Here is a 26,681-nt window from a genome sequence, read left to right as displayed (position 1 = left end):
TTCAAATCATCTCAACGAAGCAACAGTAACATAAAAGAATCCTTTCATAGAGTGTTACTTTCTGAAATCGAACAAGCAAGAAGTACTCAACAACCAGACGAGGAGCCCAAAAATTTATGATATATTGTTTTCTTTTTGGGGCGATGTTACATAGCTTCAATGGTACGTTTAGAACAAATTTAGAAATCATGAAAAAGAGGATACTAGGAAAACAGTGTCACAAAGATATCCACTGTGGAGATGCTTTTGAAACGCTCTTTCTTCCCTTTTCTCAACATGCCCTGCTGGTTATACGAAATAACATGTGGCTCAGATTGTGAGCTAGTACGAGTTTTAAAGCCAATGATTCCAAAAGGTTTAGACGTTACGTTACCTACTAAAACTTATAACGTCTCTCCTCTCCATTTCAAGGGTTGCTTTTACCATCCTTGCTGGCATCTTTTCCAGTCTTGTCATTTTCATAGCCTTCGTGTGGGGTATACTGACCGGTGGATGAAGAAGAATAGCCAGGAAGTGTTGGTGAGTAGCCTGCGTTTGGGCTGTAGTCAGGGCTTGCTCCTGAGCTGTATGGGCTGAGACACATTCAGCAACAACAACAACAACAAACCGGTTACATTTTTCTACATAATTCAAATGCCAAAAGACAATAGTTTGTGAACATTTTCAAATAAGATCGATGCATCCTAAAGATTAAAGTGTATTAAAATTCGAACCTGCTGGGACAGTGTGTTGGACTAGAAGGTGAATACGATGGAGATGTGGGAGAGTAAGATGGCGATGTAGGGCTGCAGAGTATAATTTGATCAAAAGAGTTAACAAATTGAGAAACAGACAAATCATTAGAAAGGTTTTATAGAAGTTGAAACACTGAAGAGCGGTTTACTACTACTCACCTGTAGTTTGGAGATGTAGGACTGTAGCCAGGGCTAGCTGGTGATAGTCTTGCATCGCTAGGAGAGTAAGCCAAATATGGGCTGTATTTAGCAGACTGAGGGTTGTAGCTTGGAGACGTAGGCCCGTAACTAGGTGAGGTTGGACTGTAGCTTGGTGAAGTTGGGCTGTAGCCAGGAGATGCAGGGCTGTAGGGAGTAGGGCCGTAAGAAGGCGATGTTGGGCTGTAAGATGGTGAAGTAGCGATGTAAGATGGAGAGGTGGGGCTGTATGCAGGGGAAGTAGGGCTGTAAGCTTTGTAAGCCGGTGATGTCGGACTGTAACTTCGGGATGTCCGACTATAATAGCTAGGGGAAGTGGGAGAATAGGAAGGACTTGTTGGGCTAGAGCCAGGAGAACTGGGACTGTAGTAGGGCGAAGCGGGACTGTATGTGGGCGAGGTGGGACTGTAGTAAGGCGAAGTGGGACTGTATGTGGGCGAGGTGGGACTGTAGTAGGGCGAAGTGGGACTGTATGTGGGCGAAGTGGGACTGTAGGAAGTGGGATTGTAGGTGGGCGAAGTGGGACTGTAGGTGGGCCTGTAGATTGGCGAAGTGGGACTGTAGGTGGGCGAAGTGGGACTGTAGTAGGGAGAAGTCGGGCTATAACCGGGGGAAGCAGGACTTTGTCCTGGGGATGCTGGGCTGTAACCTGGAGATGAAGAAGGTGAAAAGGCCATTCCACTAACATATGGAGAGAACTGTGCATCTGACACATTTGGAGTCGATAGGTAGTTTGGTGTCATCATGATGCTTTCATGATAAGGAGTGCCTGAAAAAGGTGAGCGAGCAGGAGTCATTCCAACAAACTCCAGGCCATCCATATAGCTAGGGAGCTGAAGCTCAATAGCATTCTTCAGCATCTCATCATTCAAATACAGTTCACAATCTCCTGTTCCAATCGGCGCAAGCTGGCCGAGCATTATATTCTCGGTAACACCACGCAAGCAGTCCGTCTCAGCATAAGCCGCAGCATCCAGTAGAATATCAACCGTTTCTTCAAACGAGCACCTCATCAGAGGACCCGTGTCGTTTCTGTTGATCCCATGTCGAGTGATCGCCATCAGATGACCGCGATAAGTCATCGTATCACACAAGATGGCAAGGTGACGGTAATTCACATAGGAGCCATCAAAGGATATCACAACTCTAAGCTCATCCAGCAAAGCACGACGAACCGCCTCGATTCCTAGAACTTCCATAATCTCAATCAAGTGATTGCTTGTTGTCCTCTTTGGATCCACATCTTCGTGGCACATCACAGCCAAGAGATTAACACCTTCCGTATCTAACATCCACTCTTCAGACGTCTTGAACCCTTCCTCCTCATCAAACTTGCTTTTCCTAACCTGTTTGATGAAAACCTTGTTGATGTCTGGAATACCCCTGAGCGCCATCTCCGTCAGCATGTTGCTCTCAATCCTTTTAAGGAACACATCATCCTCAGCTGATTCATCTTGCCCTTCTCCCTTTGCTCCCTCATCGTTCATAATACGAATCCGAAGGATCAGTTTCTCAGCATTGTCATCGTTGAATATGCAAGTCAGATCATCATCAAACTCAAGGTTGATCTTCTCAGCAATATCCGCCATACTCAGCTTCTTATCGACCATCATCTCGCGGTTCAGCTCTATACGAAGCAGCCAGGGAGATATTTTCTCCGGAGAAACATCTTCGTCAGGCATTTCGTAGTATGACCTCACAAACTCATAATCTTCTTCAATTATAGTACTCATCGGATCTGAATCATACCAAACCTCAGTAGCTTGAGTGACACTCCTGAGAGTAGTATACTCCAAAGCACATTGAACAGTCTTGGCACCTTCCTTTGATCTGCTAGCTTCCGGTGTGAGGTAGACAGATAGAGAAGGTGTCTTGATCCGTTTAGCAACGTTAATAATCTCTCGCAACCTCGGAACACCGAGGGTAACATTCTTCGCACTGACACCAGCGTAATGGAAAGTGTTCAGAGTCATCTGCGTAGCAGGCTCTCCAATAGACTGAGCAGCAACACAACCAATCATCTCCCCGGGGGCTACCAGCGACTGCACAAATCTTGATTCTATCTCACCAATAACCCACTCAAAAGCCTCGCGGCTGAGCCTGTACTCCTCCAAAACTCTTTTACTAGCGAGAGTGCTTCGAAGCAAAATGTTAAAGAACAGCGTGGCGTTTTTCTGAGCTTCTACACTCAATGCATCGTCACCAGGAACAACCAGCAACCTCTCCTGTAACTTATCAACAGCATCAACGATTTCAACCGGGTGCATATCCGAAATCTTGCGTAAGTCAATCTTGAAAGTCTTCTGTGCGTTCCATATATGCCTCTTGATGTTAACAGGCAACGGCCAAGTGCTATCACCGTTTGTAGCAATCTCAGTGCCGAGTTGGTATCTATCAGCCTCGAGCTTCTGATACTCAGCATCAAACACGTCACGCAGCTCCCTGATCCCTTTCAAGTCCTCAAGATGTTCGTCACTCAGGTAAGCTGGATTCCAGTTGACGTCATCAATCTCGTACTTGAACGTCCTATCGAACTCAGACTTCTTCATTTTCAAAGAGTCCAGCTTCTGTGACTCGATCCACACAGCGTCCATACCATCTTCCCCGTAAAGAAACTGAATAACATCCCCCAACGAGTTTCTAACCGTCCCGTCGTATTTAACCATAATATCCTCCATGGCCTTGACCAATCTCCTCTGAATGTATCCAGTCTCTGATGTTTTCACAGCGGTATCGATAAGACCTTCCCTTCCTCCCATTGCGTGGAAAAAAAACTCTTGAGGAGTCAACCCACGCAGGTACGAATTCTCCACGAACCCACGGCTCTCGGGACCGTAGTCATCTTTGGTGAAATGAGGCAACGTCCGCCCTTCGAAACCAAATGGGATCCGTTTCCCTTCCACGTTTTGCTGACCAACGCACGCTGTCATCTGAGAGATATTAATGAAACTTCCTTTGGATCCTGCTGTCACCATGGCCTTGAGGTTGTTGGTTTCCGCTAAACTCTTTTGAGCACTGCTTCCAGCATCGTCACGAGCTTTATTCAAGACCTAAATGAGCAGTAAATGAGTCAGCATAGATCAGAAGATATCAAATGAAAAGTATATTAATGTTACCTGATTAACTCTGTTCTCAAATGTCTCTGTCATAGTTCTCCCCGGTTCAGGGTCCAGTTTCTTTTCCTGGAACTGACGGATAAGGTCTTTCACAGCAGTTTTGGCAGTAGATATAGTCTCGTTAATTTTCTCCATTGTCGACGAATCAGCAATAGTGTCACCAATTCCAATGGTAAAACCATTTTGTAGTAGCCAGTAGTTGACAAGCCATTGAGTATGGCCAAGGAATTTTCTAGCTGCATCAGGTCCAACTTCTTCCCTATAAACAACGTAACAAATGAGCTTATGAAACCAATTACTAAATTTTAATATTTTTGTGCTAAGTTAACATGATGCATAATCTTACCAAATGACATGGACGAGACTTCCGTTACCGGTACCAAGTGTCTTTTTGCAGAGGGTTCCGGCGAGAAGCTCCCCTCTTTCAATTCGAACTTGAGTATCCCCAGGAGTTATGTATCCCGTCTCTTGATCTGAGTGCCATGCAGAGTATCTGAATAGATTTATCTGCTTTGGAATGATAAGATTAAAGACTTGTTTGCCAGTCCAAATAGGACAAGGCTTCAAAATTGCGGGAGCTGGAACTTTCCCATCGAAGTCTTCCCACCACATAAGCGTATTCATGAACACATCCTGAAAAATGGAAAAAAAAATTAGCATATCCTCTCATTAAACAGAAAGATTTTTTTTTTTAAAATAGAGAGATTTTTAAACAAGAAGTGGTTACCTTCTCTATGAAGGTATCTCTCTTTGTGATTTTACGGCATCCTAGAAGTGTATCTTGCACAATACCCATCACAGGCCGGTTCGCCTGGGGAGAGACTATACATTTGGGAACCATCATCAGCTCCAACACCTCGGCTCTGGTCTCGAATGACTGTGGTACATGCATATTCATCTCATCACCATCGAAATCAGCATTGTAAGGAGAAGTGACAGACAAGTTCAGTCGGAAAGTGGAGTATGGCATGATCCTAATCCTGTGACCCATGATAGACGTTTTGTGCAGACTTGGTTGACGATTAAACAGAACAAAATCACCATCAATTAAGTGCCGCTCCACCTGTGAACGAGAAAAGCATAGAAGAATTAATACTTCCAAAAAAAAAAAACTTTGTGCCTTGAGAAGAAAGAATAAAGAAAAGTTAGTAAATACTTTGTATCCAAGTTCCAAATGATGATCACTGCTCTTCTTAAGGTAACGAAGGTCTAGTCTTTGGCCATCATCTCTAATGATATATTTAGCACCAGTCTTGCCAGGTGGAGGATGTGGCCCATAGTCCACTAGCTCCTTTAATCTGACAAAAGAAATGTCGTCAACAAAAATACTTTCTTAAGATGAAATAAACTCCAAAAACAATAACCTTTCAATGTTATATGGAGTAACTGTTTCTGGATACGTGAGATTCAAGGCAATACTCCACGGTACACCAAGTTCATCGATATTTATCGTTGGATCTGGTGTAATAACAGTACGTGCAGAGAAATCAACTCGTTTCCCCATCAAATTTCCCCTGATTCTGCCTTCCTTCGCCTTCAGTCTACTACATATTGATTTAATAGGCCTCCCTGATTTTTGAGTAGCCTGTAAGAAAATAAAAAAAGGCCAATACAGATCAAGTGACGTCTGTATGTTTCAGATCAAATCTTGAGGGATATAAAAGCATTATTACCCTTGGCTGTCCAGGCATCTCGTTATCAAAATAAGTTGCTATATGAAACTGCAAGAGCTGTGTAAACTCTGATATAATATGAGCTGGTGCTCCGTTTTTCTCCTGGCGTTTCAAGTTTTCGTTGTGTCGGATAATCATTGCTAGCTGATGAGTCAAGTCATCCTCACTTCTGGAAGTGGCATCCATCATCACAGATGGTCTTACAGGGGGTGGAGGAATAGGAAGCACTTCCAGAATCATCCAGTCAGGACGAGCATACTTGGGGTTGAACCCTAGGAGTTGACAATCCTCATCGCTAATCCTCTTTAAAACACTCAAAACCTGCAGTAAACTCACATGCCATCAGATTAATTACCCCAAAACATGAAGTGGGTAATGGACATTCTAAATATAGAAAGAAAAGACAAACCCTGTCAGCACCAAGCGTCTGTTTCATTGCTGCAGGCTCTGGAAGCTGGTCCTTCTCATCGTTCTTCTTCCTCGTATTTTTATACTCTGCAATCATCTTCATGCCCTCGATACTCAGTTTCGGCTGCACTGCACCACATCCACCACGGAGTTTCTTCACGGGTCCGTCTGCGTCTTGGTCTTGAACATCCTCAAGATTATCGTCATCAGCACATTTAGTCTTGTTTTTGCACGCGTCCAGAATCTTCTTAAGCCTATTCTTGGGGTTCTTTATCTTCATAGCCTGCTTAAACTTATGCTCCTCCTTCACGAAAAAAAAAAGATTAAATTAAACACAAATGCAAAGCAAAACAAGATCAGTTTAGTTTTCATCCATACCTCATGAGCTAAGATCATGGAGCAATTGAAGCAAACGCAACGCATGATACTCAACACCGTCTTCATAAAACCGACGTGATACATTGGCTTAGCGAGCTCAAGGTGCCCGAAATGCCCAGGGCACTCAGCCATGTTAGCCATACACGTCTCACACTTCACCTTCCGATCAATAGTACCAAGCCGAGCATCGCTCAATCCTCCCACCTTGGCTTTACCTTTCTCCGTGGTCTCACTATGATCCACGTGCATAACAGACATTTGCCTCTGAAAATTAAAAAAAAAAACAAAAGGCCGTTAGAAACGAGCTTTTGTTACTGTTCACGGCGGAGCAAATGAGCTTAGCAAACGTGAAGAGAAAGGAGCATTACGATCTCATCGGGGCTGAGAATCCCAAACTGGACCACACGGACTTTCGAGACCTCAGCCGGAGAGAAAGGGAACCGTGTATCCATGACGGCGAAACTCCGATCAAAGGAAACGGAACCCTAGAAATTGGTTATCAAATCGATTTAAAAATGTTCTTAGTGTTTCCCTCGCTTTTTGAATTTGTTTGAATATGTGAAGAGTCAGTTTTACAGTTTTTTACTTGAGCTTAATTCTTTCTTTTTTTCGTTTTTTTTTTGGTCTGACGCGACCAGATCTGGATTTGCTCTCGCGAAGATGCGAAGAGATGCGAAGATGCGAAGAGAGGAACAAAGTGGAGATGCTAAAGAATGATGAGAACAAGTGGATCTCGGAGGCTCGAGAGCTTGAGGAGCTTGCGGTTAGCTATTTTAAAAAGCTATACTCATTGGAAGATGTGGAGACTGAGCCCCATGACCTACCTATGAGGGGATTTGTGCGTATCACTAGCCAAGAACATACGGTTTTGAATAAGAGATTCTCTGCAGAGGAAGTGGAGAAGGCGATTAGAGATATGGGAAGTTTCAAGGCGCCAGGACCAGATGGTTTCCAACCAGTCTTCTACCAAAGATGTTGGGAAACAGTAGGTGACTCTGTGGTTAGGTTTGTTCTTAATTTCTTTGAGACTGGGACATTACCGGAAGGAACAAATGATGCTCTAGTTGTCTTGATTCCGAAAATACTCAAACCAGAGAGCATTACTCAGTTTCGCCCGATCAGTCTCTGTAATGTGCTGTTTAAAGTGATAACAAAAGCTATGGTCGGGAGGTTGAAGGGTATCATGAATAAGTTGATTGGTCCTGCTCAGTCTAGTTTCATCCCGGGCAGGCTTAGTGCTGATAACATTGTCATAGTCCAAGAAGCTGTTCACTCTATGAGAAGAAAGAAGGGACGAAAGGGTTGGATGATCCTTAAACTGGATCTGGAGAAAGCGTATGATAGACTGCGCTGGGATTTCCTAGAGAACACACTAAGGGCAGCTGGTCTATCAGCAGACTGGGTTGGGAGAATAATGGAATGCGTTGCTGGGCCAGAAATGAGTATTCTGTGGAATGGTGAGAAATCAGAATCATTTAAGCCATCGAGAGGGCTTCGACAAGGAGATCCCCTGTCACCGTATCTCTTCGTACTATGTATGGAGAGGCTCTGCCATCTGATAGATGAAGCAGTAGTGGAGAAGAAGTGGAAGCCTATTAGCCTGTCGAGAGGAGGGCCGAAACTCTCACATATTTGTTTTGCAGATGATTTAATTCTGTTTGCGGAAGCATCTGTGGTGCAAGTACGAGTGATAAGAAGAGTGTTGGAAACGTTTTGTAGAGCTTCTGGGCAGAAAGTGAGTCTCCCAAAGTCCAAAATATTTTTCTCTAGCAATGTCTCGAGAGAAAGAGGAGAACACATTAGTCGGGAGAGTGGCATTGCGTCGACAAGGGAGCTGGGGAAGTATTTGGGAATGCCGATCTTACAAAAGAGAATAAATAAGGATACTTTTGAGGAGGTCCTGGAGAAAGTGGCTTCAAGACTATCAGGCTGGAAAAAACAAACTCTAAGCCTCGCAGGAAGGGTTACTCTAACTAAGGCGGTCTTATCATCAATACCGGTACATCAGATGAGCACAATCTGTCTGCCAGCCAGTACTCTTGATAAGCTAGATAGTCTGTCAAGAAGTTTTGTGTGGGGAAGTGGTCAGCACCTGGTCTCCTGGGATAAAATTTGCAAGCCCAAAGCTGATGGGGGGCTTGGGATTAGAGTGTCGAGAGACATGAACAAGGCATTGATTGCCAAAGTAGGATGGCGCCTGTTACATGATGATAAGAGTCTATGGGCCAGAGTTTTGCGCGGCAAGTACGTAGTAGGTGACATTCAGGATCCAGCGTGGAGAGTGGTGGGGAAGACTGCCTCGTCTACTTGGAGAAGCGTGGCACTGGGGATCAGGGAAGTAGTGGTGAAGGGGCATGTTTGGGTTATTGGTAATGGAAGGAGAATCAAATTTTGGACTGACAGGTGGTTGTCGGGTGAAGTACTTTCAGAGGCCGCGATCATCGATCTTCCAGAGGGTTTTGAGAATATAACTGTGAGAGAGTTATGGGTGGATGGTGGGGGATGGGACCTTACCAGAATTTCCCCCTTTATCAGCGACGAGACAAGGCAGGAGCTCACGGCAGTGGTGGTCGACACTATTACAGGAGCGAAGGACCGGTTGGGTTGGAGAGAGACACCGAATGGAGAATTCTCAGTGAGAACTGCGTATAATTTGATCACACGAGATGATGCTCCACGGCCACAAATGGGAAACTTCTTCAAAAGAATGTGGCGTGTGGTGGCGCCTGAGAGAGTAAAAATGTTTCTCTGGCTTGTTGGAAATCAGGCAATAATGACGAACGCAGAGCGATTTCGACGTCATCTAAGTGGAACGGATGTTTGCCAGATTTGCAAAGGAGGAATCGAAACCATCTTGCACGTGCTTAGAGACTGTCCTGCGATGTCAGGAATTTGGGACCGCCTCGTCCCAACTAGGAAGAGACAAGCCTTCTTTTCAATGTCATTGTTTGAGTGGTTTTATCTGAATCTCAGTGATACGCAAGAGGGTAGTGGAGTTCCCTGGGCTACGACGTTCTCTTTAGCTGTTTGGTGGGGGTGGAAATGGAGATGTGGAAATGTGTTTGGTGATAACCGTCTTTGGAAAGACAGAGTTAAGTTCTTACGGAACTTGGCGACAGAAGTGATGGCAGCAAAGGATGCGGAGAGCAGGAAGTGGGACAGAGGTGGACGAACTGAAATCATGATAGGTTGGACGCCACCCCGTGTGGGATGGATGAAGTTGAATACGGATGGGGCCTCTCATGGTAACCCGGGACTGGCAACTGCAGGGGGTGTTTTGAGAAATGGTGATGGTGAGTGGTGTGGTGGATTCGTACTGAACATAGGGAGGTGCTCTGCTCCTTTGGCAGAGCTGTGGGGCGTTTACTATGGACTTGTCATTGCATGGGAGAAAGGTATTAGTAGGCTGGAGGTGGAGGTGGATTCTAAGATGGTGGTGGAGTTTCTTACAATGGGAATTGGTGAGACTCACCCGCTGTCTTTCCTGGTACGGCTGTGCCATGGCTTTTTAACAAGGGACTGGTTAGTCCGAATTCTTCACGTGTATAGGGAAGCAAATCACTTGGCTGATGGTTTGACTCACCTTGCTTTTTCTTTTCCGTTTGGGTTTCATAGATTAGATACTGCACCTTTGGATGTTGTTAGTCTTTTGAGAGAAGATGTGGATGGACCTCTACGGCCTCGACAAGTTCGTTTGTAGTTTGAAGTTTTTTATTAAATAAATACTGGGAGTCCTTTTCTCCCAGTTTCCTACCAAAAAAAAAAAGATGCGAAGAGAGGTATGAACAAAGAGATAAAATTGTTACCCTAAGCCTCTTATTTATAGAGTAGCCGGCTCCTCATTAGTCGGTTGTTTTAAATGGGCCGTAAATGTCTTAGGCCGGTTAAATGGGCCGTAAATGTCTTAGACCCTTTTTTCCTTTTGGTTATTATCAAGATCTCTATCGGTTTAGTTTGTTTGTACTTACTATTCATTTCCGGTTTAGTAAACCGATACAGAATATTTTTTAAGGAGACAATAAAAATTTAACATTACCAGAAGACAGTTAGTAGATTTCTCAAAAGAACAATCAAGCTCTACATATCATAATTGGTTTCTCAAACTAAAAGTGTTGCTGGACTTAGTCCATATTCTTTAACACTACAATAAGTAGGTTAATTATAATATTTTTTTAGAACAAAAGGTTAATATAATTTTTGGGATAAAAAAAATGAGCAGGTTAAACTAAGAAGGGTCTACAAATCTATAATACATTGATTTTTTTTTTTTTTTTACAATACAATACATGATTTTATCTGTATCAATTGACAAGTTTAATTAATACATGAGATTCAGCTACTAGTTACTACAAGTGTCTCAAAACTATAAATGAAGGAAAGAATCTTTATGCTAGAAACAAAAGGAGCCTGATAAGTATGCACTTATAGGTTGAGAAGCCACTCTGTCTTTGTATCTAACTAACACGTTAAAGAAGAAAACAAATTCATTTACTCATAACTTAGCTTTCCATATTCAAATGCATGTTTTCAGTGTAACGTCTTTTCTTTCGGTTTCATTAGATTCTCTACGGTTTCTTGAAAACTTGTAGACAAAAACAAACAATCCAATCAAGAATGGTGAAGAAACCGAAGCACCTCCGTCCTCAGCCGCGTAAATCTTCGTTGACGACGCATGCTTTCACATTTCTCATACTTGCTCTCTTCTCCATTCTCATCCTTCTCGGTCTCGGGATCCTTTCACTGCCCAGCACCCGCATGATCTCTTCAAGGCCGACAGATTTCACCACTGTTGAACGGACTAGCGAAGGGAGGTTAGAGAGAATGGTGTTTTTGAGTTTTTGTTTTCACCTGTGGAAATGATTGGGTGATAGCTTTGGTTTTGATAAGCAGGGAGAGTACTTATGGAGACGATGAAGGTAATGGTGAGCGTTGGCTTGAAGTTATATCGTGGGAGCCTAGAGCTTTCCTTTACCACAATTTCTTGGTAAATTTGTTTCTTCTCTAAGATAAAATTTAGACTTGTTATGTGCTTAATATTCGTGTAGTTAAGATATTTCTTGCAACTCAAGCTATTAGTCTTTGTTTTTTAACCTTAGGCTCTGTTTTTCTTTGAATTTTGTAAAGACGAATGAAGAATGTGAGCACTTGATTAGTCTCGCAAAGCCTAATATGGCGAAGTCAAAGGTGGCTGATGTCAAAACTGGAAGGAGCAAAGACAGCAGGTTCTGTACTCGTTTCCCCCTTCAAGATGCATCTGGAAACTTCCTGAATTTTAAATATCAAAATGCGTTAATGTGCAGAGTACGAACAAGTTCAGGAGCTTTTCTTAAAACTGGGCATGACGAAATAGTGAAAGAGATTGAGGATAAGATTTCAGATTTCACATTCATTCCTGTAGGTATGTGGCTTTGCTTCTTACTTGTCCAAAACATGATAACAGTTTATATTTTTGGACTGAACTAAAAAAAGTTGTTAGTCAAGGTTGGTTAAGAGAGTTTGAGGACACTAGGCAATTGAGTAAATATTTTAAAAAAAAAATTAAATAAATTTCAAAATTTTTAAGGGTTATAAACTAATGTTTCACTTGCCTATGCCCAAAACCGGTCATGTTGCTAGTCTACATTTTCTTGTGGAGCTAACATGTAATCTCACTGCAGAAAATGGAGAAAGTCTACAAGTTCTACATTATGAAGTTGGGCAAAAATATGAGCCTCACCATGACTATTTCACAGACGAGTTCAACGTCAAAAGAGGAGGGCAACGAGTTGCTACTGTACTTATGTACCTGTATGTAAAACCATATTCATTCACGATCTTTTCCATGCGTTAGTTAATTTTCTTTATGTGATTCTATATTACCTTAGCTCGGAGGTTGAGGAAGGCGGTGAAACAGTTTTCCCTTTAGCCAAAGGAAATATTAGTGATGTCCCATGGTGGAACGAGCTCTCACAATGTGGTAAGGAAGGACTCTCTGTTCTGCCAAAGAAGAGAGACGCTTTGCTCTTCTGGAGCATGAGGCCTGACGGGTCCCTAGACCCTTCGAGTTTGCATGGTCAGAGAGAGAGAGATAGCTTGTCTTTCTGTGAACTTAAATTAGTAGAGATTTAAAACCAAAACCTCTCATAAACTTTTTTGAATGGTTCAGGTGGCTGTCCAGTGATTAGAGGAAACAAGTGGTCATCAACTAAATGGCTTCACGCTCACGAGTACAGTAATTGAGTAAAAAAAGAAGAGGTAAGCTCTTAACCTCGCCTTAGTGATGGATCTTTTGCATTTTCTTAGATTGTTTTATTGTTTCTATCGTCTTTTGCAGGTTTTCATGATCTCATCTCACCATCATCATCATGTACTAGTAGTACGTGTATCACCAGCAAAATCACGTTCTGGCCTTAAATTAATTATGTAGTTAATGTTTACCTTTTTTTCTTTTGGAAAAAGAGTTTTTTTTTCAGGAAAATGAAACATAAACCTGCTGATCCCTTATATATTAAAAGAGAAGCATTGTAATAAATGCATTCACATTATAATAGACACGTGTCAGCCTCACAATGATTTGATAATAAATATGCTAACGCGTTCACACTATACTCATAAATATGTTCACACTATATATTTTTTATTTTTATTAATATAAAACTCACATATATGATTCCAATAAAACTCTGGAGTTTTTGGTTCAAATAAAAATAGATAACGAATCAAAAACCAAACTATATATATTATTTTTATTGTTTACAGATAAAGTTGAGCAAAATATTCATAAATTTTAATTCGATTCGTTATCCTTTTTGATTTGAACAAAAAAATCTGGATATCCGTAACTCTACGAAACAATCAAATACTAAAATACAATATCCAAAAAAGAAGCAAATCACAAATACCAATATTTTTAGGAACAAATATCTAATTTGAACTATTATATGCATATATATATACATATATGTAAATAATTATATATATATATGTTATATATATATATATATATATATATATATATTATACTTGATATCAGTTTTACAATATTTTTATGAATTAAATTTATTATATTAGGTACTAGAATTTAAAAAGTTAAATAATGTTTTATTTTTGTAATAAAATGTTATCGCTAAATGTTTCAACTATTTAAATTTTTTTTATTTTATTTACGGATCAAATCGGATATTCTTCAAAATTCTAAAATATTTCGGATATCCGAGTCACCGAATATCTAGGTGGCTAAAGATCAAATCGATACAAATGCTTCTAAATACCCAGATATTCGATATGTGCCCACCCCTATTTACAAATACAATTTTATTTTCTTTATATGAAAAAATTACTAATGTCAAGGTCTTTCTATTTTAAATTAATTTTAATTTTTTTTTTCATGTATTATTTTGAAAAAAATGTCATTTAATATTAATTAACAATATCTTTATATATTTCTCAACTATTTTTATATATTTTTTACATACACATACATATGCACCTTGATGTGAACACTCTGTATCTAAGTATTTACCACAACTGAAGAATCTAATTTTTTGAAAGTTGAAATATTTTTCTTAATGCTTCTTTCACAACAGACCAAATTGTAGTGAAATGATTTGTCTTAATAATTTTCTTTTATTTTTCTTAAACTATTATCTGTTTTGAAACTATTGGTTCGATATGACGAATATTTAAAATTTATAACATGAAAATAAACAAATAATATTAATTTCTGGTTTTTATCAATAGATTAAAAACCAAAAAAAAAACTTAAAACCGAACTAATATCCAGATTAAACAGATTTAATGTATTTTTATTAAAAATAACGAAACTAATAATCACATTCCGCGCAAGGCGCGGGTTATTACCTAGTGTATAAGTATTAACGAACTTTTAATCAAACCACTGGACTAAATAACTCGTTTGGAAACACAGTTAATGTTATACTTATGAATTATTTTATTTTTTAATTACCTCGATTATTAAATATAAAAAAACTGTCTAAATAATGATTAAATACTTTTTTATTATTGTATAACGAGATATATAGAGTTGTGTATCTATCCTCTCTTTTTGTTATTATCACTCACAAAATTCAACTTAAAAAAAAAGAAGTAAACCCTAGATAATATATAAAGCCTCAATCGTTTTCTTCATAAAGTTCGCGCTTCATGTACGAGTTCATACCCTGATTCGATTCTCTTGCGAATTCACCATGTCTACGTCGACTTCACCGTCTACTACCTCACTGTATCTGAAGCAGAGGATGCACAAGCTAAAGATATATGGAGTTTCAGACCTTATGCAGCACATCGACACGTTCAAAGAAACAATGGGTGATTCAGTGACGGTGAAAATTGATGACTTTAATAATTTATCAATCTTGTTGTGTTCTCTTCCCCCTCTGTTGACAGCACTTACGTGTAACATGGAGAAGGTTGATGCTTCCTTGCGCTTTCCTCATGAGCGTTGGCCTGAAGTAATCTCCATGAAACCTAGAGCTTTCCTTTACCACAATTTCTTGGTAATTCCTTCCTTTTTTTTAATTATTCTTTTTAGGGATAAAATTTTGATTTTATATACTTTATTTGGTAGATGAGACTTTTGCTAGTTCATATAGCTTCAGACAAGTTAAAGAAACTAGAACTTGTCTAGGGTTTGTGCTTTACTTACAACTCCAGTTAAAAAAACACATAGGATCAACTCTTTTTATCATGAGAAAGAATGTAATAACGTAATCTTCGGGTTCATCTTTTTGGATGATTTATATGAACTTGAAAGGTTTAGGGTTTGATCTAATGCTACATTTCTATAAATTTTATGTAAAGAAAAAAGCTTCTTAATTACAACTTTCCAGTAAAAAAAACACATATGATCCACTGACACATGTTTCCCTCATGAGAAAGAATGTAATAACGTAAATCTTCGGGTTCATCGTTTTAAATGATTTATAAGCACTTGAAAGGCTTAGGGTTTGATCTAATGCTATGTTTTCTATAAATTTTTATGTAAGAAAAATGAGGAATGTGAGCACTTGATTAGCCTCGCCAAACCTTATATGAGGAGGTCATTGGTGAGTGGTTACGGAGGGGGAAAACAAAGCAGGTTCTGTACTCAAATTCTTTTTGTTTTGTTTCTCCCCCTCGTCAAGATTTGAGATATGGAAGTGTCCATTAATGTGCATGCAGCGCGAGAACGAGCACGGGAAGTTTTATTAGTAGAGGACATGATAAAATTGTGGAAGAGATTGAGAGGAGGATTTCAGAATTCACCTTCCTTCCTGTAGGTGTGTGATTCTTTCTAAGGATATATTGTTGTTACTCTTTACATTGTCTTGTGGAGTTTAAGTTGTGTGATGGTGTAAATGCAGAAAATGGAGAAGGTCTTCAAGTTATCCATTACGAAGTTGGTCAGAAATTTGACCCTCACTTTGATGGATTGGGAAGAATTGCTACTTTCCTTATGTACCTGTATGTTAAAACCATACACATACAACCCCTTTATATATATAATAATCTATATGTCTCATGATCAGTCACAAGAAAGCGATATTATCTAATGAGTAAGTCAGTAATCTTCTAATTTTTTAATGATAATTATTAGGTCGGACGTTAATAAAGGAGGCGAAACAGACTTCCCTAACTCCAGTGGAGGACTATCTGTTTCACCAAAGAAGGGAGACGCTGTACTCTTCTGGAACAATAGGCCTGACGGTTCTCAAGACCCTTCGAGTTTTCATTGTGAGAGAGACAAACACATTGCCTTTCTTTATGCGTTTCGTAAATCATAGTATTATTATCCTTGTTGACTTGGTTTGATGAGTTTGATTGATTCAGCTGGTCGTCCAGTAATCAAAGGAAACAAGTGGGCAGCAACTAAATGGTTTCATTCTCACGAATATAAAGGCTCCTACACTAATACACAACAATACAAATAGCTTTTTGAGAGGTAGGCTCTTGACTTCACTTTTCGTGAATGAATCCGCCTTTTGGATTGTATTAATTTCTGTCGTCATTTGCAGGTTTTCATGATCTCGAACATGAGATGTCACTGGAGTTAACCTCTTTCTCAGTTGAAAAGGAAATAAGAATTCCGTTGTTTTGTGCTTATCTAAGAAAATATATTGTTTTTTTTTTCAGTTTTGACGCTATGATAACATGATTTATAATTCTATATTTCAATCAATGCGTCTTACCCATCATTTGGGGTCGTAAAACAAAAGAGTTGTCATATTTATTTTTAAAACACATTGACAGTGACAATGGTTCTAGTTGACTAGCAAGAAGCAAAAGATGTAAAACAAACAGAAAACAAAGCACGGTTAAATTAATGCAACTCTCATCCTCTTCCGTGATAACATTTTTATTGCAACAAACCTAAAAAAACAAAAAGAACAAAAACAAACCTTTTGGGTACAGAAAGCTCTCTGGGGCTTACCAATGTTTAACTTGCCTGTGCTTAGGACTGGTCTTGTTGGTAGTCTACATTTTCGTGTGGGGCTAATGTGTAATGTCAGTGCAGAAAATGGAGAGAGTCTACAAGTTCTACATTATGAAGTTGGGCAGAAATATGAGCCTCACCATGACTATTTCAAAGACGAGTTAAAACGTCTAAAGGGGAGGGCAACGAGTTGCTACTGTTCTCATGTACCTGTATATATTAACTAAACCATATTCCTTCACAGTATTTTCCACTATATGTATATGCGTTAGTTAATCCTCTTTATTTGATTCTATTAATATTTGTGATAGTCCCATGGTGGAACGAGCTCTCACAATGTGGTAAAGAAGGACTCTATGTTCTTCCATTGAAGAGAGGCGCTTTGCTCTTCTGGAGCATGAAGCCTGATGGGTCTCTAGATCCTTCAAGTATGCATGGTCAGAGATTAATTATGACACTTAAATTAGTAGAGATTTAAAACCAAACCTCTCAGATACTTCTTTTTTTGATACAGATGGCTGTCCAGTGATTATAGGAAACAAGTCGTCATCAACTAAATGGCTTCACGTTCACGAGTACAAGAATTGAGTAAAAAAAAATGGTAAGCTCTTTTTTTGGACTACAGATAGGTAAGCTCTTAACCTCACTTTAGTAATGAATCCTTTGCATTGTCTCAGATTGTTTTATTCTTTCTGTACTCTTTTGCAGGTTTCCATGATCTTATCTAACCAACAACATGTACTAGTGTGTGTATCATTGTCAATCTCATCCTGATGCTTCTCTTAAAAGCTCTCAAAACTCCGCACCAGCAAAATCACATTCTGGCCTTCAATTAAGTAAAACTTACTTGATGTTGTCAAGGCAATTTTCTCAAATAGCTTTTTTTTTTTAGTTTTTGTCACAAAAAAATTCGAAAAAAAAATAACCAAAATTTTTTATTAAATAGTCAAAAGATCATTTTATCCCTCAATTTATAGATATGAAAATATAAATAAATAACAATTAAAAATATAGTTTCGAATTATATGTTTTCAAATTTAAAATTTTTTGTAATTTTTCTTTTTTGAACTTTTTCCAAAAATTTTTTTTCAAATTTTCGGTTTGAAATTCAAAAATATTTTTTAAAACTATTTAAAAAAAAAGTATTTTAAAATTTTTAATTGTTATTTCAAAATTTTTAATTTTCATTCCAAAACTTTATCCCTTAACTCTAGACTTTAAGTCTAAATTAATTAATACTAAAAGTATAAATGTATATTTACTTTTTAATAAAACATGTTTTTGCCACTTTCTTATTTATGACTCTTTTTGTGAAAATAAATTAAAAATGATCATCATAGGAAATTTCTGATGTTTTTACCTTATGAGTTATTTTCTTTGTTAACTCGATTTTAATTATAAAAAGCCTGTCATATCGATCAATTTTAAAATTTTGTTTTCAATTATATATAACGAGATATATACAGATGTGTAGCTATCCTCTCTTTTTGTTGTATACAGATTTTAATTACTCACAAAATTAACTTAAAAAGAAGAAGCGAACTCAATTGTTTTCTGGAGTTCATACCTTGATTAGATTCTCTTGCGAATTCAACATGTCTGCTTCGGCTTCACCGTCTACTATCTCACAGTATCTGAAGCAGAGGTTGCACAAGCTAAAGATATATGGAGTTTCAGACCTTATGCAGCACATCGACACGTTCAAAGAAACAATGGGTGATTCAGTGAACGTGAAAATTGATGGCTTTAATAATTTATCAATCTTGTTGTGTTCGCTGCCCCCTCTGTTGACAGCACTTACGTGTCACATGGAGAGGGTTGATGCTTCGTTGCGCTTTCCTCATGAGCGTTGGCCTGAAGTTATCTCAATGAAACCTAGAGCTTTCCTTTACCACAATTTCTTGGTAATTCCTTCCTTTTTTTATTATTCTTTTGGGATAAAATTTTGATTTTATATATACTTTATTTGGTAGACGAGACTTTGCTACCTGCATGCTAGTTCATGTAGCTTGTCAGACAAGTTAAATAAACTAGATCCTGTCTAGGGTTTGTGCTTTAGATCTTCTTACAGTAAAAAAAAAACACATAGGATCAACTGACACATGTTTCTCTCATGAGAAAGAATGTAATAACGTAATCCCTGGCTTCATCCTTTTAAAGAATTTATAGCAACATTAACAGTTACAACCTCTCCAAGGTTCTAAAACAAAAAAAAAAGATAATATTATTATAATATTTTACTTATACAGATTTTAAAAATTCCTGCAGTGAGAACCTTTTGCTATTCTCTCTAATTTAATTTAATTTATTTTTCATTTTTATTTAATGATGAGAACTCCTTTTATATTGGAGGTAACACTTCAAAGGTTTAGGGCGGCTCATTGATCTTTGCTCTGTTTAATATGTAAAGAAAAATGAAGAATGTGAGCACTTGATTAGCCTCGCAAAACCTAATATGGTGAGGTCAATAGTGAGTAATGCGACAACCGGAGTGCAAGGAGTAAGCAGGTTCTGTATATATACTCGAATCTTTTTGTTTTGTTTCTCTGATCCCCTTGTCAAGATTTTTAATTAAGAAAAAATTGAGATTTGGAATTGAAGTGTGCATTAATGTGCATGCAGCGCGAGAACGAGCACGGGAAGTTTTATTAGTAGAGGACATGACAAAATTGTGGAAGAGATTGAGAATAGGATCTCAGAGTTCACCTTCCTTCCTGTAGGTATATGATTCTTTCTAAGGTTATATTGTTGCTACTCTTTACATTGTCTTGGTTTAAAGTTAATAAATGCAGAAAATGGAGAAGGTCTTCGAGTTATCCATTATGAAGTTGGGCAGAAATTTGACCCTCACTTTGATGGATTGGGAAGAATTGCTACTTTCCTTATGTACCTGTATGTTAAAACTATACACATACAACCCCTTTTTATATATAATAATCTATATGTCTCATGATCTGATCAGTCGCAAGAAGCGATATTATCTAGTGAGTGAGTAAGTAAGTTAGTAATCTTCTTTCTTTTAATGATTAATTAGGTCAGACGTTGATGAAGGAGGCGAAACAGTCTTCCCTATGTCCAGTAGCGGACTATCTGTTTCACCAAAGAAGGGAGACGCTGTACTCTTCTGGAACAATAGGCCTGACGGGTCGCAAGACCCTTCTAGTTTGCATGGTGAGAGATAAACACAATTGCCTTTCTTCATGCGTTTCTTTATATCATAATATTATTACCCTTTTTGACTTGCATAATGAGATTTAAACATTTGATTGATTCAGCTGGTAGTCCAGTAATCAAAGGAAACAAGTGGGCAGCAAATAAATTGTTTCACTTTCAGGAGTTCAAGTACCCCGACCCTAATACACAACAATAAAAATAGCATTTATTTAGAGGTGAGCTCTCGACTTCGCTTATGTTTTTTTTTTTTTTTTTTTTTATGTTGATGAATCCTTTGTATTGTATTTAATGTTCCGTCTCCATTTGAAGGTTTTCATGATCTCACACATGCTACCTCAATGGAGTAAACCTCTTGATCAGTTGAAAAGAAACAAGAAACCAGTCATCTTTTCCTTGTCTTAGAATATATTGTTTTTCCAGTTTTCTTAACTATGAAAACATGATTTTATAATCTTATCAATGCGTCTTACCCATAAACAAAAGAGTTGTCATATTTATTTTAAAACGCCTTGACAGTGACAATGGTTCCAATTGACTAGGAAGAAGCAAAACAAACAAAAGAGAAAAAGAAAGCAAAGTTTAAATTAAACGCAACTCTCATCCTCCTCCATGATAACATTTTTATTGCAACAAACCTTTTGGGTACAGAAAAGCTATCTCTGGGGCTTACCCGTTTTCTTATTGTTTGATCAGGTTCCTGATCACGTATTGCAATATCCCTCCGTGATTGAAATAAGCCAACTCCACCTGCCATTCCGAATTCATCTTTAATACTTCGTATCACTCTCCTTTAAAAGCTAGAAAAATCAAGAAGTAGCCAGAATAGATCATCTATTGTTTTACCTCTGTGTCGAATCGGAGTGTACATGTGAAGGATTTGCCATTGTTTGTGACTACCGTTACATCTTGTCCTGGTTTGATCTCACTAACATTGTTTGGGAGCTCAATGGTGTACAGCTCCTCGCCCGTTAGGCCTAGAGTCTCAGCATCCTCTCCTGTCTTGAAGCACAACGGTATGATTCCCATTCCCACCAAGTTGCTTCTGTGAATTCTCTCAAAGCTCTTTGAAATCACAGCTTTCACCCCCTGTCGTCAAAATATTCAAGAAAAAAAACATAAAATGTAAAAAAATTGTTTGTTGCTAATGAAATAACCGAAGCATATAAGAAAACCAGAAACGTACCAGAAGCATTGGACCCTTAGCAGCCCAATCACGAGAACTTCCACTTCCATACTCAGCTCCAGCCAAAATTATTGTGTCACGTCCCTCGTTCCTGTATTTCTGGTTACAGCACAAAAAGAAAATCTCATGTGAATCATCAAGACAAGTAACTGTGACCAAAGAGAGGAACAAGGAAGTGTGAGATTATACCATGGCAGCATCGAAGACGGAAAGCTTTTCTCCACTAGGAATGTGAACTGTTTTGGGACCAACCTCTCCTTTCAAGTGTTTGTTGACTATACGGATATTAGCGAAAGTGCCTCTCGCCATAATCTCATCATTACCACGGCGACTCCCGTAAGAGTTGAAGTCTCTTCTATCCACCCCACGTTCCATCAAGTACTTAGCCGCTGGGCTGTCCTTGTGGATGCTACCAGCTGGTGAGATGTGATCAGTGGTAATACTGTCTCCGAAATTGAGCAAACAGAAGGCGTCTTTCACACCATGTGGACCGGGTGGAGACATGGTCATGCCCTTGAAATAAGGTGGCTCGTGAATGTAAGTTGATTTCGGATCCCACTCGTAGAGTGTGCCTGACGCGACGGATAACTCGTTCCACATGGAATTGCCTTTGGTGATTGCTTCATATGTGGCTTTGAACATGTCAGGAAGGACACTAGCTTGCACAACCTAAATAAAAATCAAACCGCGAGCTTGACATCTCTTCCAATTATAAAGCCTTTATTGTTCATGTATTGCACAAGCAGCAATATATTTACCTCGGCAACTTCTTTGTTAGAGGGCCAGATGTCCCTGAAAAATATCTTTTTGCCGTCTTTACCAGTTCCAATGGGCTCCGTCTCGAAATCAATGTCAACCTACAAGACCATTCATGGTGTTTATATAACATATCAAGAATGCTTTGATTGTTGTGTAATGGTTTTAGAGTTGGCATTAACATACAGTGCCAGCCAGTGCATAGGCTACAACAAGCGGAGGGGAAGCTAAGTAGTTAGCTCTTGTTAACGGATGAACACGTCCCTCAAAGTTTCTGTTCCCGGACAGCACAGCGGATGCCACCAAGTCTTGTGCATATACAGTATAAGAAATATATTAGTTTAACCTTCGAACATTCAAGTGAATAAGCAGTTCATAACTAATTACTTGAGGACTTACCATTATCAACTATTGCTGAAGCCACAGCTTCATGGATATCCCCTGAGTTTCCGATGCATGTGGTGCACCCATAACCAACTATACTGAACCCGAGCTGATTCAAGTACTTTTGCAAGCCACTGCAAGACTCGAAACTCAGGAACAAATGATACAACATACAAGGAAATAGATTATAAAACATTCAGTGGTGTATCTGCAGTACCTCTTTGCCAAGTACTTTGTTACAACTCCAGAGCCAGGAGCAAGACTAGTTTTAATCCATGGTTTAACCTAATATTGGAGAAATTTCAGATACTTTTATTACTTCCACTGACAGAAAGATATGAAAACATGATCACACAAAAGAAACGGCCAGAATGGCACGGTAGTCAAACCTCCAGTCCAAGTTCGCAGGCCTTTTTTGCAACCAAGGCAGCGCCAAGCATAACACTAGGGTTTGAGGTATTTGTGCAACTGGTGATTGCTGCTATTACAACATCTCCATGTCTAAGCTTTGCCGGGGTCCCGTTAAAGTTGAACTCTACAGCCTTGCTCTGTGCTTCTTTTGGTACAGCAAACCCCTGAAATATCATTGATAGGTAGAATCACTTGCCAAAATATTTGTATACTAAGTGTTGCAGGACACAGTTGTCTATGGACCCATTTAAAGACTCAAACACCTAGACATAATACCTACTATTTTTTTCAAAACCACAAGTAATCACATTAGGAATATCTTCTGAACAGAAAGGAGAGTTCTAACCTTGAATCCTACTCTGCTATCTAAGCAAGAATGCCAGTCCGCTTTCATTTCCTTCAAGGGAACGCGATCATGTGGCCTGTATTGTGCATAGAAAATAAATGTTATAAGTAGAATAAATCCTAGAAAACTTATGTAGAATATATTCGCTACTAGTACCTCTTGGGACCAGAAACACAGGGCTCAACATCCTCGAGATTCAATTCCAGCTTTGAGGAGTATACTGTCTTACTCGCCGGCTGAGATGAGTAAAGAGTTTCCAAGTGGAGAATATGTTATGTTCTATGATAGACGAAAATAGACATAAGAAATGAAGCATCAGAGAAGTGCAAGGTTTTTACCTCATTGTAGTCCACAAACATCTTGTTTGCTCGCAGATATGCCTCTATCATAGCAACCTGAAATCCAACTCACAAATCACTAACCTGATGAAACGCAATATCAAAATAAATTATGTAGATTCCCCTTGCAACCCCTTACAGTTTCATCGCTCCTGCCTGTCAACTTAAGGTACTGCAACGTGACATGATCCACAGGGAAGAATCCCATGGTTGCACCGTACTCAGGAGACATATTAGCAATTGTAGCACGATCAGCTAAAGATAATTCTCTCATCCCTTCCCCTGTTGTAGTAAAAAAAACAACGGATGCATATATGAGTTAGCCTAGCTCAGTCAAGTACTGGATAGGTGTACAGAAATGACAAATATCAAATATTTTTCAAAAATGTACCGTGGAATTCAACAAATTTTCCAACTACTCCATGTTTCCTCAGCATCTGAGTGACTGTTAAGACCAGATCAGTAGCTGTCATTCCATCTCTTAGTTTTCCAGTTAGTTTGAAACCCACAACACCAGGCAGGACCATGCTCATTGGCTGCATAGAAAGAGATAAATTTGTGTTACAGTTTATAACTGAAAAACAAAAAAAAATGAACATATTATTTAAATCTGAACTGCCAAAGAATCATCCTACATTAGAACCAAAGCTTCTGAAAGAGTATTAGACAGTTAGTTATGAGTTCTGTACCAAAAGAGCTCTATTTTACCTGACCAAGCATGGTAGCTTCGGCTTCAATACCGCCAACTCCCCATCCAGCAACACCCAGTCCATCAATCATAGTGGTGTGAGAGTCAGTTCCAACAACACTGTCTGGGTAAAGAAGTCCATTTCTGTTGAAAACAACTCTGGCAAGGTACTCTAGGTTGACCTGTCAATAGCAAAATAAAAAAACTTAGTCTATCTAAGCATCAAAAAAGCTAATTCAGTTATTTCTGAACCCTTATTACTTACTTGATGAACAATTCCAGATCCAGGAGGTACAACAAGCATGTTGTCAAAAGCATTGGAACCCCACTTAAGAAAAGCAAACCGTTCTTTGTTACGCTGGAACTCGAGCTCCATATTAGCCTGCACTGCGTTCTCTGACCTCGCCACATCCACTTGAACCGAGTGGTCAATGACAAGATCTACAGGGACCTGCATGCATCAAGACTATGAATCAAATCTTGCATCATACCACAAGGAACACTATCATGACATCAACCAATCTAAATCAACTAACCAGAGGATTAATCTTATTAGAATCCCCACCGAGATTGTTCATAGCATCTCTCATGCAAGCAAGATCAACAACTGCAGGGACACCAGTAAAGTCCTGAAGAAGCACACGAGCAGGCTTGAAGGGAATCTCAACCTGTTTGGGAGAAGTATTCTCCCAATCAAGGATCTTCTCAACGTCTTTGCTCTTAACTTGAAACTCATCACAGTTACGTATCGCCGATTCGAGAAGGATCCTAATCGAATAAGGGAGCTTATCTGCATCATCCACAACAACAACAAACAACATTTCTCTCGATCAATTTTTTCGTTCGTAGCAAAGATCAGGATCGAAGGAGACTCACCGATCCTCGGATCGTTGAGAGCAGGCAAGCTGTAGTAGTTTCCGAACTCGCCACCATCAGGCTTCTCCAGCGCCTTCAGTATGCTGCGGAAAGGATTCTCGGAAGCTGAAACGCACACATCAGATCGAGGAGATCATAAACAAAAAAAGGAGAAAGCAGATAAATCGTTACCCATGGATGGATCGTTAGAGCTCGGTGTGGAGAAGGGAAGCAGAGAGATCTGTGTTAGTGGAGTTGGTGAGGCGATGAGTCAGCAGCTGAGAAGGAAGGCTCTTTTATAATGAAAGATCCGTGGCGTGTGGGGGCTCTTCTCGTCACAAGTGTGGCTACTTGCTTTTTTCTTTTTTCTTTTTTTTTTTTGTGAATATTCATTTGCTTTTCTTTTTGGATCAAGTGAATTATAGTATTTATTTTAATTTGAATTATCTGTATTATTATCCTTCCACTTTTATTTCCTCAAATAGATAATTCTTCATCACCTTGAATCGTGTGCAAAGAAAAAAAAATCTAAATTAAAGTTAAAATTGTTTTGTGCATCATGCTTTAGTAAATTTGGGCCCAATCCATCTTTGTGATTACAGCAAATCAGATTAGCAGATCATTTGGGCTTAGTAATTACCCAATCTACAGCTGAGGGCTGGGCTGGTTTAGCCCTCCTTGTTTAGGCTATGATTAGATAGATGTATATGTGAATCATTAATGCATGATCCATCAGTGCTCAGTTCATCTGCATTTTTTTTTAAATCTCACCAGTTTTTAAGTCCTTAATCTTAAGCACTTCAGTGTATTTATCTAGGAAAATGCATTAATAGTTTGGTTAGATTCTTTTTTTTTACCAGACTAGAAAGAGACTCATCTGATTTCACCTTCTTTATAGAGTGGTGTACTTTCTTTCAGTCTTCATCTCGATAGTTTGATTAGTATGAATAAACTCATATATGTACAAATATGTTTAGATTCATGGAGTAAATTTGACTTGGCGATGATTGCATACAAATAAATAAAGGAGTAGATATGCAAGTAGTGGCTGGGTTAAATTATCGATCACGTCAATCCAAAGATAGCACCGGTAAAACGTGACCTGGGTCACCATGTAGATAACCTACCAATCATATTTATTTTTCTCTTCTTTATTTTCAGTTGGCTTTTATCTTCTGTTTCTTTATGGATCAAATCTTCATTTTTATTATAGCCTTGTAGGTCAAACTTATCTGTTACTTTCACTTTTCAATCGATTGTCAAAAAGAAAAAACTTTGTGTAAAATGCTAAAAAGTCATGCTGAATCTCAAAAATAACAAAACATCACGAACACACCGAATATATTAGTATAACAAATCGGCCAGTTTCATGACACTATAACCCCACTCTCAGTACGTATTAAAATACATGTACATGTACATGACACGCAACGCAACCATGTATCATGCATACGCTTAGATTTGAATTTAATCACTGCAATACTCATGGGACCAGCTTCTGAACCAGTGAAAAAAATGCTTGCAATAAAATGATATCGGGGAAGATATTTTTTCGTCGATTTTTCGTCAACTATAGGAAACGGTGGAGTATGTATTTATAGGACATTTATCAAAAAAAAAAAAAATTA

The 26,681-nt window shown here is 38.9% G+C and overlaps 6 protein-coding genes across 8 annotated transcripts; 4 read left to right on the top strand and 2 right to left on the bottom strand.

Moving 5' to 3' along the window:
* Window positions 1-26: 26 nt before the first annotated feature.
* On the bottom strand, window positions 27-7,001 carry LOC106354225 (DNA-directed RNA polymerase II subunit RPB1-like). Its single transcript, XM_048778563.1, has 13 exons — window positions 6,876-7,001; window positions 6,508-6,771; window positions 6,131-6,433; window positions 5,722-6,042; window positions 5,413-5,633; window positions 5,205-5,346; window positions 4,776-5,111; window positions 4,395-4,681; window positions 4,049-4,307; window positions 894-3,982; window positions 714-785; window positions 374-572; window positions 27-281 (listed from the first exon to the last, which is right to left on the bottom strand). Exons 1-12 carry the CDS (start codon window positions 6,957-6,959, stop codon window positions 407-409), a joined length of 5,544 nt encoding a protein of 1,847 aa, XP_048634520.1. The 5' UTR covers window positions 6,960-7,001; the 3' UTR covers window positions 27-281; window positions 374-406.
* Window positions 7,002-10,993: 3,992 nt separating this feature from the next.
* On the top strand, window positions 10,994-12,969 carry LOC106370281 (probable prolyl 4-hydroxylase 8). Of its 3 annotated transcripts, none has more exons than XM_013810327.3 (8): window positions 11,002-11,318; window positions 11,398-11,491; window positions 11,632-11,729; window positions 11,808-11,905; window positions 12,165-12,294; window positions 12,372-12,463; window positions 12,653-12,741; window positions 12,821-12,969. In XM_013810327.3, the coding sequence occupies exons 1-7, from the start codon at window positions 11,122-11,124 to the stop codon at window positions 12,724-12,726; spliced, it is 783 nt and encodes a 260-aa protein (XP_013665781.2). In that variant the 5' UTR covers window positions 11,002-11,121; the 3' UTR covers window positions 12,727-12,741; window positions 12,821-12,969. The 3 variants fall into 3 exon arrangements, with proteins under 3 accessions (XP_048634507.1, XP_013665781.2, XP_022543609.2); XM_022687888.2 differs by having other exon boundaries at window positions 11,005-11,318; window positions 12,372-12,559; XM_048778550.1 differs by having other exon boundaries at window positions 10,994-11,318; window positions 11,632-11,905; window positions 12,372-12,559.
* Window positions 12,970-14,363: 1,394 nt separating this feature from the next.
* LOC106370297 (probable prolyl 4-hydroxylase 11) lies at window positions 14,364-16,699 on the top strand. The gene is made up of 7 exons (XM_013810338.3): window positions 14,364-15,002; window positions 15,492-15,583; window positions 15,667-15,764; window positions 15,849-15,948; window positions 16,082-16,218; window positions 16,315-16,426; window positions 16,500-16,699. Exons 1-6 carry the CDS (start codon window positions 14,694-14,696, stop codon window positions 16,413-16,415), a joined length of 837 nt encoding a protein of 278 aa, XP_013665792.2. The 5' UTR covers window positions 14,364-14,693; the 3' UTR covers window positions 16,416-16,426; window positions 16,500-16,699.
* Window positions 16,700-16,917: 218 nt separating this feature from the next.
* On the top strand, window positions 16,918-17,506 carry LOC125575902 (probable prolyl 4-hydroxylase 8). Its single transcript, XM_048735136.1, has 3 exons — window positions 16,918-17,116; window positions 17,230-17,346; window positions 17,433-17,506. Exons 1-3 carry the CDS (start codon window positions 16,918-16,920, stop codon window positions 17,504-17,506), a joined length of 390 nt encoding a protein of 129 aa, XP_048591093.1.
* A 1,007-nt stretch (window positions 17,507-18,513) lies between these two features.
* Window positions 18,514-20,100, top strand: LOC106370308 (probable prolyl 4-hydroxylase 11). The gene is made up of 4 exons (XM_048735132.1): window positions 18,514-18,822; window positions 19,530-19,638; window positions 19,711-19,810; window positions 19,953-20,100. The coding sequence occupies exons 1-4, from the start codon at window positions 18,514-18,516 to the stop codon at window positions 20,098-20,100; spliced, it is 666 nt and encodes a 221-aa protein (XP_048591089.1).
* Window positions 20,101-20,565: 465 nt separating this feature from the next.
* LOC106347211 (aconitate hydratase 1) lies at window positions 20,566-25,456 on the bottom strand. Its single transcript, XM_013786759.3, has 19 exons — window positions 25,246-25,456; window positions 25,075-25,179; window positions 24,735-24,988; window positions 24,464-24,649; window positions 24,219-24,380; window positions 23,902-24,046; window positions 23,650-23,792; window positions 23,511-23,567; window positions 23,329-23,408; window positions 23,173-23,248; window positions 22,805-22,990; window positions 22,633-22,700; window positions 22,431-22,549; window positions 22,218-22,339; window positions 22,034-22,132; window positions 21,465-21,944; window positions 21,276-21,374; window positions 20,936-21,178; window positions 20,566-20,839 (listed from the first exon to the last, which is right to left on the bottom strand). Exons 1-19 carry the CDS (start codon window positions 25,247-25,249, stop codon window positions 20,771-20,773), a joined length of 2,697 nt encoding a protein of 898 aa, XP_013642213.1. The 5' UTR covers window positions 25,250-25,456; the 3' UTR covers window positions 20,566-20,770.
* Between the last annotated feature and the right edge of the window lie 1,225 nt (window positions 25,457-26,681).

This window comes from Brassica napus, chromosome A1 (genome assembly GCF_020379485.1).
Source record: "Brassica napus cultivar Da-Ae chromosome A1, Da-Ae, whole genome shotgun sequence".
In the NCBI taxonomy this organism is placed as follows: Eukaryota; Viridiplantae; Streptophyta; class Magnoliopsida; order Brassicales; family Brassicaceae; genus Brassica; species Brassica napus.
This window is presented reverse-complemented; position numbering and strand designations above follow the sequence as displayed.